We start from the raw sequence: 12,185 nt of genomic DNA, 5'->3' as shown, positions 1-12,185 counted from the left end.
CTTTCTGAGAGACGAGCTGAAAACTCCAACGTGACAGAACCAGACTGATGTTTTTCTGTTGATTGATTGAATTTGTTCCAGATGAAGAGCGCTGCCGTACGCTTTCCCCCTTAGACTGAAATACACTGGTTTCTCTCTTCAGTCCTCAGTCTGTTTTTTTTAAATGTGTGAATTCCGCTCGTTTCAGGTGATAACTGATTTTTATCTGGTTTTAAATTGGACCTGATCTCTACACCTGAGACGCTCTGAATAAACCACGGGTTTGTTGGTTCGTGGGCAGTGCGAGCTCCACGCAGCAGGAGGAATCTGGTGTTTGGGTCTTATCACGAGGCCCAAAACCGATGAATTCAGTCTGTGAAAATCAAACCAAGTCTTCAGAGGTGTCTGATTTTTTCCTCCACAGATAAAACAACACAATTTCTATGAACTTATAACAGAATCTTCATTTTATCAGTATTTTCCAAAACTGTTTGACTGAAGAATAAAAGTCTCTCTGGGCTTCACAGGGTTAACGTTCAGGTTTCATAACCAGTGTGTTAGCCCCACTTCTCCTCTTTGATTGGTTGATGTGGAAACAGCCAAACTCCACCCTCTAATTTTTCACAGGATCTGGTCTGAGAGAGTCCAGACCGGCTGACAGCGAGACCTGCAGGATCTGATCAGACCAGGAGCTCAGACATGGGTGAGCTCATTTTTATTGGATTTCTTTAATCGTGTCTCCATCATCTGTCTCTCGCTCACTCATTCATTCTTTCACTCATTCACTCATTCATCAGAAGCTTCTGTTTGTCTCTGCTGCTTTAAATGCCCTGTTAGTCTGTCGGGTTGGAGCAGAGCTGCAGCTCTGTTGGTGACCTTTGTTCAGTTTCCTGTCCTCGGCTCTGAAGCTGCTGCTCAGGAGGGAAAAGTAAAGGTGCAGTCTGCGATATTTACCAGATTCCACTGCTTATCTGAGCTCGCAGATCTGAGTCGGCTCCTAAAGACAAAGGTCACGAGACAAAGAACAAACATTCAGGGAAACAAGCTTCAAGTCCAGAAACAGTACAGAGACACGTGCATCAGCAATGAACACGTACTCACACTTACTCTGGTGTAATTAATATGTTAATTACACCAGATTTCTGATGTCATCATGACCGCGCAGTCTCCCCGGTCTGTACGATGGCGAAGGTAAACTGAGCACAACGTCACAAGGACTTCATTCATTTTCTATGTGACACCACCAAATCACTTTGCAAAGCATTGTGGGATTTTAAAGCGAATGACAGGGTCAAAGGTTAAAACAGTGAAACTGACCCCACCACGATCTTCACTGTATCTCTGAGGACGTTTTGTCTGAGAGTTCAGACCCGGTTTTAGGGTTCAGGTTTATCACAGCTGGAGGAAGACCTGTGTGTCTGTGTCTGTGTGTGTGTGTGTGTCTGTGTGTGTGTGTGTGTGTGTGTGTGTGTGTGTGTGTGTGTGTGCCCTTTGACCCAGTTGTGTCCAACTGGAAAGAACATCTGGATGATAGATTTTCATTAGGACTCGTTCATGAATCAGAAAACTAAAATCTAAAACTTTCAGAATCTGCCGATGCTCATGAAATCAACCTTCTGGGAATCCTGGTGATCAGAGAGGGGAACGCCTTAACAACTCATTTGTAGCAGAAGAGACAGATAAAACCTCGGTGTCACATGACGACTGTTTCCATCCGACGGAGGATGGAGACGTAGCTCAGATAAGAATCGCTTCAGAGAACAGAGATAGGAACAGATCCCAGAGGCATCGGGATGGTTTGATCAAGTCTCAGACTGAACTTCTGAACAGAATCAGATCTAAGGAACCTGGATCCAGGGTCACCTGCTGTAATCAGCTCTCACCTGGAGGAGGAGACATTGTACAGACACACAGACACATCAAAGATAATTAAAAATGGGTAAAATATAAAAGTCACTCAGTTCCTCGCTCAGTAAACCGACCTGCGGCTGCAGTCAGCTGCACGTACAGAAACACTGAGGATGCTAACTCGTGTTAGTTAGCTAGCTAACCTGAGCCGTCTCGTAATGTCAGCCTGGTATGTTTACTTGTTCATAACAGTTGAAATGATTTTAAAAATCTGGAAAAGAGACAGTTTAGTCGTCCATGTTGTTGACAGAGGTGGAGACGGTCACATGATGACGTGGCTTTATAGCTCTGCAGCTGAGGAAAAGAAAACCGTGCTTTTAGGTTGAACCAGCTCTGAACGGACTGGAGCACCAATCCAAACTCTTCAGCTCCAGCTGTTTGTGCGGATCTCAGACTCACACTTCGACTTTCCTTCAGACGTGTCTGGGCAGAAAAAGGATTAGAACTAATGACACGGTATTTACAGGTAACTCAATACAGTGGAACAAAATCAGACACGTCTAATGGGTCCAAAAGAACCAGACCAGATTCAGACAACAATTCAAACACGCCTGAGATCCGTGACACGTTTGACATGTGACAGCACCTGTTCATGTGTTCATTGGACTGACCGTGTTATTGTCTCAGAGAACTTTTCTCTTTTCATTCCTATTTACAGGAAATTAGGAAACAGGTAAATTCCAAAAGATGAAAAATCTCATCCAAAATATGGACGAAGCGTGTGTTGAATGTTCTGTTCCTCCTGTACAACAGCATCAGAGCCTCAGTGGCTGGGGGGTGGGGGCAGACAGAAGTCTGAATGGGGCTTTGGTTGGATGTTGGACTTGATGGCAGGGAAGTTGTATCAGGCTGCACAGCATGTTGTGTTGTTTGTGCTGCTGTAATTACAGGTGCGTGTCAGTCAGAAGCTCTCTACACTCATGGGTATAACTGATAATTGAAAACACTAATAAAACACCTCCTGCGGAGTTTGGAAGGACTCTTTCCAAGATTGCATCAGTCTGAGCAATAAGAGGTGAACTAAGGACAGAGGGGGCAAAGAGCTGCTGATCCAGTTTACACCACTGTCAGACTGATTGTGTTCATTGCTTCTTCCTGACACGGAGACTCAGAGTTTGGAGCTCGTCCAGCAGAGGAACTTTCTGGGCGTCAGCTGTGAGCTCAGAGAGTTTGGGATTTGTCTCAGACGTCTGTAACCTCCAGGACTGAACTCTGCGATGTCAGTGACCTGTTGTTGTGTTTTCTCAGCCAGCTGTTCCGGATGTGGACCAGGATACCGCAGCCCGCTGGACGCCATGAAGGGTGAGACAGCTGTCTGTATTCGTGAGCAGCCCACAGACAAACAATTCCAGCAGTTCAGATTATCAGTTAATGTCCTGATCTACTTCCTGCTCAGCTTTAAATGACCCCGTGACCTTTCCTCTGTGGCCACCCTCAAACCTTACCTCTCAGCCCTGCAGCAGCTGTTTTCACCTGTTTCCAGGTCGCCAGCTCACAAAGACCCGTTAAATAAAATCCAGCTGTCGGTGGCCTGCGTTTTTCTTTTTGTCAACAAATCTTTCAAATATAAACGAACAACTGTGTTTATTAATATAACTGAATCTAAACTAACAGGAGTGTGTGTCAGAGGCAGATGTTTCCACCGTTTGTGATCATAACTGTTGATGTGTTGATGAAATATGTATTAACATATGAATTTGTAATAATTTGTATTTTAGCTCAGAGAGAAATATTTTGACACGAGCTGAACAAAACATTTTCATTTTACACTGTTAAAAGAAGATTACACAACAAAGTCTTCTTTAATTGGCTCTTAAAGGTTTCACTGCTGTTCACACTGTAGGAACCCACGAATGTTCAGGATCAGGTTTGTTCAGACTCTGCAGCCTCAGTGGTCCAGATTTGAGAAGCTCCGAGTTCAGACGGTTTTATTGCTTTTGTGGTTGAAGGTCCTCGAGAGGAGATCGTCTACCTGCCCTGCATCTACCGCAACACCGACACCCTGAAACCCGACTACCTGGCCACTGTCGACATCGACCCAAAATCCCCCAACTACTGCCAGGTAGACCTGCTCATCTGGTCTCCTGCTGAGTGTCTGAACCTGATTCCTGCTGGGTCCTCTCGTCAGCTTCCTCTGCTCCAGTTCATGGCTTTAAAGTCTAAAAGAACCAGTGAAGCTGGCTCATAGTTAACTCTTCTCTTTCTTTGTGCAGCTTCTTCCTGCTGCTGGATCAGTTTCCCACTCGGACGTCTCGCTGTCATTTCTTCCTTTTCCTCCTTTTCTGCATCACTCCTCCGTTCTCTGTAAAGTCTTAAACCTTTGTGCTGATCCAGCAAAATCCATTATTCTTCTAAACTTTCTAAACCAATAGCTGAAGTGACATTTAAATCTTTCTCTGTTTAGACCTGTTGTGACCTTTGACCTCTGCCCTCTCAGGTAATCCACCGGCTGCCAATGCCGAACCTTCGCGATGAGCTGCATCACTCCGGCTGGAACGCCTGCAGCAGCTGCTTCGGAGACGCCTCCAAGAAAAGGAACCGTCTGATTCTGCCCTCACTCATCTCCTCGAGAGTCTATGTGGTCGACGTTGGGACGAATCCCAGAGCGCCGCAGATACACAAGGTACGACTAACCTGTCTGAAGCTCAGCCAATCAGAGACAGGGCAGTAACGCCATCAGTCCCAGCAGAAAGCCAGAATCCCGCTCACTGTTTCAGTAAGTCACTGTTTAAGCGAACTCACCTGGTTATAACCTCTGTGTGTGTCTGTGTGCGTTTGTGTGTGTGACTGTACAGAGTTGGCTGAACAGCCGCCTGTTGACTGGTGGTGATGCTTTGGTGAATCTTCATGTTCTGAGCTATATATAACATCTACTTCCTGTCTGTCTGTCATGAAAAGGGATCTCGCCTCTTGCTGAGGTTTCTCCCATTTAGGGTTTTTGGGAGTTTTTCCTCGTCTGGTCCGAGGGTCCAAGGTTCTGAGGGTCCGATGTTCCTAGGGTCCGATGTTCCTAGGGTCCGAGGTTCTGAGAGTCCGAGGTTCCTAGGGTCCGAGGTTCTGAGGGTCTGAGGACAGAGTGGGTCGTGTCCTGTACTGATTGTTAAGCCTCTTGAGTCAGATTTGTGATTTGTGATACTGGGGTGTATAAATTAAATTACCAGCTCATGGTTGTTACCCTGGTTGGTTTCTTTGGTCAGTTGTGTCTCTGGTCTGTAATCAGCTCTCATACTTGACTTCATCACAGTTCAATGCAACTTGTAAAATGCCTTTTGAAGCAGTGTTTTGGCAAATCGTCCTGGTTATTCTGGAAAAGAAAAACAGCCACATTCTGAGCCGGTAAAGTTCTTGGTCTGGGACCTTGTCCATCTTCTCCGGTTAAGTCAGAACAAAACTGAAGGCTGAAGCTTGTTTCTCTGGAAGCTGTTTTTCATGCTGAAGTGACTGAAAGAAAACTCAAATTCACTAGAGACAGAAACCTTCACTGTTGTTCTAATCCCAGCTGGATTACCACCTGCCCCGGGGCCCCAGATCCTCAGAAGACCTAAAAGCTCCAGGTTCACCCTGGAGCAATTACTTTGTGGTGATTTGATTAATTATAAGTTTGTTTGGCACATGCAGCAGTAAAGCACAGAACACAAACTGAAATGTGAGGATCCTGAGCTGGCTGCTGCTTTCTCACCTCATCTTCAAACCCTCCATCGTAGAGGGACCCTGAGCGAAAACACAGGGTGGAGAATGCTGGGTTCAGAGAGGCCCACAGTCCACAGCTGACTTTTGCCCTGGGGCCTTATAATGGGTTGGCTGGGGCCCTGACCATGACTTGTAAAAACAGCAGCTGTTTTCTTTAGATTTAGAGGAACAGTTCGTTTAGGCTCTGTCAGAGAGCAGAGAGATGGTGACAACATGTTCTGGGGAGGAGGAGGAGGACGGTTCATCCTGAGTTCAGACTGCATGATAAATCCTCTCCCAGCTGCTCTTTACAAAACTTCATATTCAAAGACATTTGACTTGTTGTTGGCGTCAGTCTGATAAATAATCAGAGTACGTCTGAGTGCTGAGTCACAGTGTGATCGTTTAACAGCTAGTTCTCCTCAGAGACTTTAACCAACCCTCAAAGAAGAGAAGTGATACCAGAGACAGCAGTTAGGGTTCTTGGCCTTTCATAGATTTTGTGGTTCTGTTGGTTTCACCAGACTGGGACCTCCGTGAGTACTGGACAGTTTACAGCTGAGTGTGAAGCAGCAGGATGAGAGCCAGCAGGATGAGAGCCAGCAGTTCCCACGCCGAAGTCCTGGTACTCTGCTGGAAACCAGTGGATTGTTCCCTTCAGGCTGGAAGGGAGTTAGTGCCCAAGTGAAGGAGTTCAAGTATGTCAGGGTATCACAGGGCTCTGGGTTCCTATTCTAGTAACACTTCCACTAAGCCTGAATTCAATATTACAGGATCACAAGTTCTGATCCCAGTGAGACTCCAGTCAGGGCCTTCAAGGTTATAGGCTTCTGTCCTGGTAAGTGTCCAGTATCAACAGCAGGTTTATATAGGTTCTGATGTCATGACTCCAGTTGGTATCACAGGAAGCTTGGTTTTGATCCCAGTAAAACTACACTGGGTTTTACAGCACTATTCCAGAGTCTCTGCTCAAGATGGGCAGCAAAAGATGAATGGATGTTTTCTTTGAGATACATTTTGATTTCAAAGATGCTGAATGAATAAAAACATCTTGGTGAAGATGAAAAATTAGAGACACTGAGCTGTGTTTTTGTTGGGCTTTGTTGTCTTCAGATAGTGGAACCAGTGGATCTGTACTGGAAGTGTGACCTGGCGAACCCTCACACTTCTCACTGTCTGGGCAGTGGTCAGATCATGATCAGCTGCTTAGGAGACCCATCCGGCAATGGCAAGGGTGAGAGGTCCAGGAGACCGGACTATAAATCCTCACACACCACGCAGACAGAAAACTGTGAAGGTTTTAGTTTTAACACCACAAAGTAAAGGAACGTCAGAGGAACTCTCTGACATGTTGTGAAACCCTTTCGTTATCCACAGTTTAACCAGCTCTGCACGAACTGAACGACAAACCATCTTCACTGATTGTTGTTGTAGCGGCCTCTAGTGGATCATTTCAGTGTTACACCTGCTTTCATCGCCTCAGGTGGTTTCATCCTACTCGACGGGGAGACGTTCGAGGTGGTCGGCAACTGGGAGCAGCCGGGCGAAACAGTGCCCTTTGGGTATGACTTCTGGTACCAGCCTCGACACAATGTGATGATCAGCACTGAATGGGGTGCACCGAAAGCTCTGGCTGATGGTTTTAATCCTGCCCACATCAAGGAAGGTGAGTTAGGAGGAAACATTTCAACCTTTAAGCTCTTTTATTGTCACAACCGGTTTGATTTCACAGAAATGTCGTCTCAGCACCATCACCCCGATTCAGATTACAGGTTCTGATTCTAGCGATGCTCTTTTCTGTAAGGATGGAAGTTTCTCTTCCAGTGATACTACAATCAGCACCACAGGATTATAGCTTCCTCTTGTACATACCTTTGGTGACAGTAAGTCTCTGGTCAGTAATAAGTGTTATTGGTTCTGATACCAGTAACATTTTAGTCAGTAACGGGGGGTTCTAAGCTCTGATCCCACGAAGTCTTCAGTCAGTACTGCAAGCTTCCACGGTCCTATTCCAACGAGTCTCATTCAGTAAATCTGAGCTCTAGATCCTGATCCTCAAAAGTCTCCTGTTCTAGGTTCTAGTCTGTGTCTCTAGTCAGTACAGCAGGGCTACACATGTGACACGTTCATGTGATGCAGTGAAGCGAAAGCCAATCATGTCCACATGTCCAAAACATGTCAAACTACCTGTTACACACCTGTGATTATCGCAGGTCACTACGGCCGCTGCCTCCACGTTTGGGACTGGACCACCCACAGGAAACTACAGACGCTGGATTTGGGTGAAGAAGGTGCTATTCCCCTTGAGGTCCGATTCCTCCATGACCCCAATGCCACCGAGGGCTTCGTGGGATGTGCTCTTAATTCAACGGTCTTCAGATTCTACAAAACACCAGTTAGTACCACGGGGTTCTAGTCAGAACCACAGTGGTCTTATCCCAGTGAGACTCCAGTTCTCACATCCAATCCCAATAAGACGCCATCTTCTCTTTCCTGTAGTTTTGTTCCTTCGTGTCTCTCTCTCCTCCTGTCAGAGCTGCAGAGTCTGGATCTGAGGCTGTGGACCGCCCACTGCCCCATTATTAGTCTCGTTAGTCAGTATTATTAGTCCAGTATTTTTCCTGTTTTTTATTATTAGTCTGATTATTAGTCCTATTTCTGGTTCTATCATTGTCTTCTCCTTCTTCTTAGTTGTGTTTCTGTCTTTATGTGGAACCTGCTCTGAGCTGGTTCTTCTTCCTCCTGCTCTCTCAGTAGAATCTTCCTCTGGAGGACGCTAGTTATGGTCAGGGCCTGTAAAATTAAATTACCTTGAACTTGGACTGTTTTAGAGGGAAACAGGGAAGGGACTTTACTGACCACTTGTCACTGTTTACCTGTACAGGTAGGTGGTGCTACGCAGGACAGATAAACCTTCCTGCGTCTGCTCTTTGAATAACTGTCTGCCTGTGAGATAGTTTCCTGTCCATCCATCCAGTTTCCTCACACTGTGAAATAAATCCAACAAAAGTTTAACAAACTCTCTGAACTGAGGGATGAACCTTCACTGCTTCACTGCCACAGTGGACGCTGAGATGATGCACAGGTGTATTATGACCCATGAGTACTGGTGGGTGGGAACATCAACGTGTGGATGGGCGTGGCAGCTGCTGTGATGGTCTGTACTTCTGGTTTTTGATCAGTTTCTGTCCTTAGAAAGGAGACTGGGCTGCAGAGAAGGTGATCAGTGTTCCCAGTAAGAAGGTGGAGGGATGGATGCTGCCTGAGATGCCTGGTGAGTCTGTCTGTCTGAGCTGTTACCTGTCTGAGCTGTTACCTGTCTGAGCTGTTACCTGTCTGTCTGAGCTGTTACCTGTCTGAGCTGTTACCTGTCTGAGCTGTTACCTGTCTGTCTGAGCTGTTACCTGTCTGAGCTGTTACCTGTCTGAGCTGTTACCTGTCTGTCTGAGCTGTTGTCTGTCTCAGCTGTTACCTGTCTCAGCTGTAACCTGTCTGTCTGAGCTGTTGTCTGTCTGAGCTGTTACCTGTCTCAGATGTTACCTGTCTGTCTCAGCTGTTGTCTGTCTGAGCTGTTACCTCTCTGCCTGAGCTGTTACCTGTCTGAGCTGTTACCTGTCTGAGCTGTTACCTGTCTGAGCTGTTACCTGTCTGAGCTGTTACCTGTCTGTCTGAGCTGTTGTCTGTCTCAGCTGTTACCTGTCTCAGCTGTAACCTGTCTGTCTGAGCTGTTGTCTGTCTGAGCTGTTACCTGTCTCAGATGTTACCTGTCTGTCTCAGCTGTTGTCTGTCTGAGCTGTTACCTCTCTGCCTGAGCTGTTACCTGTCTGAGCTGTTACCTGCCTGAGCTGTTACCTGACTGTCTGTGTAGGTCTGATCACAGACATCCTGATCTCATTGGACGACCGTTTCCTGTACTTCAGTAATTGGCTGCACGGTGACGTCAGGCAGTATGACATCACAGACAGGAGGAACCCCCGATTGGTCGGCCAGGTAACTCCCTGTCCAGTGATGCTGGTGAACAGGTAAAAACCTCAGAGTGAGACAGCTCACCTTTCTGTCTGGTCCAGGTGTTTCTGGGAGGAAGTATCGTCAATGACGGACCAGTCAAAGTCCTGGAGGACCCTGAGAACCAGCCACAGCCCCCCCCACGCATCATCCAGGTACCGCAGAGAGGAAGCAGAGAGACAGGAATCAGAGGGACAGGAGGAAGAGAGACAGGAGGTTGTGAGACAGAAGAGAATGGACCTGTCTGTCTGTCCAACATCCTGGCTATTGTCCTCTGCTGGCGATCATCTGTTATTTATTTACTGATCTTTATGATTGATTGTGTCTCTGTTTCTCTTCCTGTCTCTCTCCCTCTGTCACCTTCCCTCACCTGTCTGTCTCTCAGGGGAGGCGTGTCTATGGAGGTCCTCAGATGTTACAGTTGAGTTTGGACGGTCGGAGACTTTACTTGACAACGTCTCTGTACAGCAGCTGGGACAAACAGTTCTACCCTGACATGGTCAAGTACGTACAGCACTGACACACATGCAGTACTACTGTAGTACTAATATATGTCTACTGCTGCTAATACAAACAAACTGCATGACACCTAATCAAAGTACAATGCATGGCCATGATCATGTGTCCTCATACTTTTGGCCATACACTGACTGTTAGCCAGGTGAAATCAAACCTGAAGAACCTGTAAAGGCCTCGTGTTGTGTCTTTGTGTTCAGAGAGGGCTCGGTGATGATGCAGATCGATGTGAACTCTGTTAGCGGAGGTCTCTCCCTGAATGAAAAGTTCCTGGTGGATTTTGGGAAAGAACCGGACGGTCCAGTTCTCGCCCACGAGCTGAGGTATCCAGGCGGAGACTGCACGTCTGACATCTGGGTGTAACAGCATCGAGCTACAGATGCTGCTGGGGGGCGCTACGGAGCCCGCTGGCCACACCTGAGCCCAGTCACTACAGGACTGTGTGCCAGTGTTCATGAGTTGTTGAGGATTCTCCAAAATACATTACACAATGTTAATCATCATCATCATCATCATTCATAATAATAATTAAAAGTGAGAAGAAAATCCATTTAGCACTGAAATAATTATTAGTTGCAGCCTGATAAAAAAAACACAGCTACAGCAGAAACAGCAGCTTACACATGAATATATCAGTGATAATGATCCAGGGATATAACAGTGTAACTGTCACAGCCCTGACCCCTGACCCCTGACCCCTGAGCACACTTACACACTTTACTTCCAGAAGCTTTTCATTGGCTTTTACTCACAGTGAAGTATTTTTACACTGAGTACTTTCACTGTAGGACCTGATTACTTCTTCCAGCCCAGCTGATCAGACTGCAGTGATCAATACTGTTAATGAATATGACTTTGATGAATCATTATCACGACAATCAGCTGAATCAGAAACCGTTGTATTCAATGGAAGTATTCCATTATTTTCTCTGTGGTGATTTTAAACTAAAATGCTCAGAGTTTCTCTCTCAGGTTCATCAGACGTCTTTCAGAATATTTTGCGTCCGAAAAATAATTCAGAGTCATATTTTTCATTTTGTGGCTTAAGTTTCCTCTCCTTAAATCCAGCCTGTAACTCTGCTTCACGTCAGCTTTGTTTTCTGGATCTGTGAAATAAAACTCACCTGTTTAAATTTACCTGTTGTCACCTGTCTTTCAGTTTTGTTTCCCGCAGCGCCTCCTGCCGCTCAAACTGTAAACACCTGATGTTTAAATAAAGTTCAGTGTCCGACTGACAGTTTTTTGTTCTGCACATTTTTAATTGAAGTGATGAGTAAAGTTTGCACAGACAGACTGAGCTGATGACTGAGGTGTATTATTATTATCAATAATAATAATAATAATAATAATAATATCTGTCATCTATCTGGAGCTAACAGACCTGCTGTGTCACGTGCACATCTCAACCATCAGCAGCAGTTAGCGAGGACAGGGTCAGGCTCAGTCCTGAGCAGTGTTGGGCACGTTACTTTGAAAAAGTAATTAGTTATAGTTACTAGTTACTTCTACCAAAAAGTAACTGAGTTAGTAACTGAGTTACTCCACTATAAAAGTAACTAGTTACCAGGGAAAGTAACTACTTCATTACTTTTTTAAAGTTTAAAAATGTCAAAGAATTTGGATTTTTTTTCAGAACAGGTTTCACAAGCCAGGTGCATAGAGTAGAACAGCAAAGACAGGTACCTGCACAGAGCTTTTAATATTTATTGCACCTTAAAAGACCACAACTGGTACAACTGTACTTAAAGAATTTTCTTCATCAGAAAAGTAAACAGTTTAAATATGAAGTTCTTTTGGGCGGCGTGGCGCCGTGTTCTCCGGAGCTCACGTTAACAACACCTGGCCTGCTATCATTACCGGTGTCGACAGCGTTTTTGGCCAAACGTTTAGTAGAAGCGTGTGCAGTCAAGAGGTGCTTCATTAAATTGGAGTTGCTTACACAGGACGTGGACAAACCCTTTGCTCTGGGACACATTGTACACTCAACACGTACATTTTTACCTTTTACCTCGATAAAGTTAAAGTAGTGCCTGTATTTCCCTGTGACTCCGGACTCGCCATCTCTGATAGTTCGTGTGTGTGTGTGTGCTTCTATGTGCTGGGTTTGT

General features: G+C 45.7%; 1 protein-coding gene across 3 annotated transcripts; it reads left to right on the top strand.

The window, feature by feature from the left end:
* The first annotated feature begins 603 nt into the window (after window positions 1-603).
* On the top strand, window positions 604-11,246 carry selenbp1 (selenium binding protein 1). 3 transcript variants are annotated; one of them, XM_041043370.1, is made up of 13 exons: window positions 604-682; window positions 3,136-3,189; window positions 3,837-3,949; window positions 4,325-4,510; window positions 6,670-6,790; window positions 7,040-7,222; window positions 7,770-7,951; window positions 8,752-8,830; window positions 9,425-9,546; window positions 9,624-9,716; window positions 9,947-10,065; window positions 10,278-11,060; window positions 11,100-11,246. In XM_041043370.1, exons 1-12 carry the CDS (start codon window positions 679-681, stop codon window positions 10,438-10,440), a joined length of 1,419 nt encoding a protein of 472 aa, XP_040899304.1. In that variant the 5' UTR covers window positions 604-678; the 3' UTR covers window positions 10,441-11,060; window positions 11,100-11,246. The 3 variants fall into 3 exon arrangements, with proteins under 3 accessions (XP_040899304.1, XP_040899302.1, XP_040899303.1); XM_041043368.1 differs by lacking the exon at window positions 604-682 and having other exon boundaries at window positions 3,105-3,189; XM_041043369.1 differs by lacking the exons at window positions 604-682; window positions 11,100-11,246 and having other exon boundaries at window positions 3,105-3,189; window positions 10,278-11,093.
* Window positions 11,247-12,185: the final 939 nt, after the last annotated feature.

The sequence above is a fragment of the Toxotes jaculatrix genome, chromosome 8 (assembly GCF_017976425.1).
Source record: "Toxotes jaculatrix isolate fToxJac2 chromosome 8, fToxJac2.pri, whole genome shotgun sequence".
NCBI lineage: Eukaryota > Metazoa > Chordata > Actinopteri > Toxotidae > Toxotes > Toxotes jaculatrix.
Note: the sequence above shows the minus strand (reverse complement) of the source record. Positions and strands in the feature narration are given on the sequence as shown.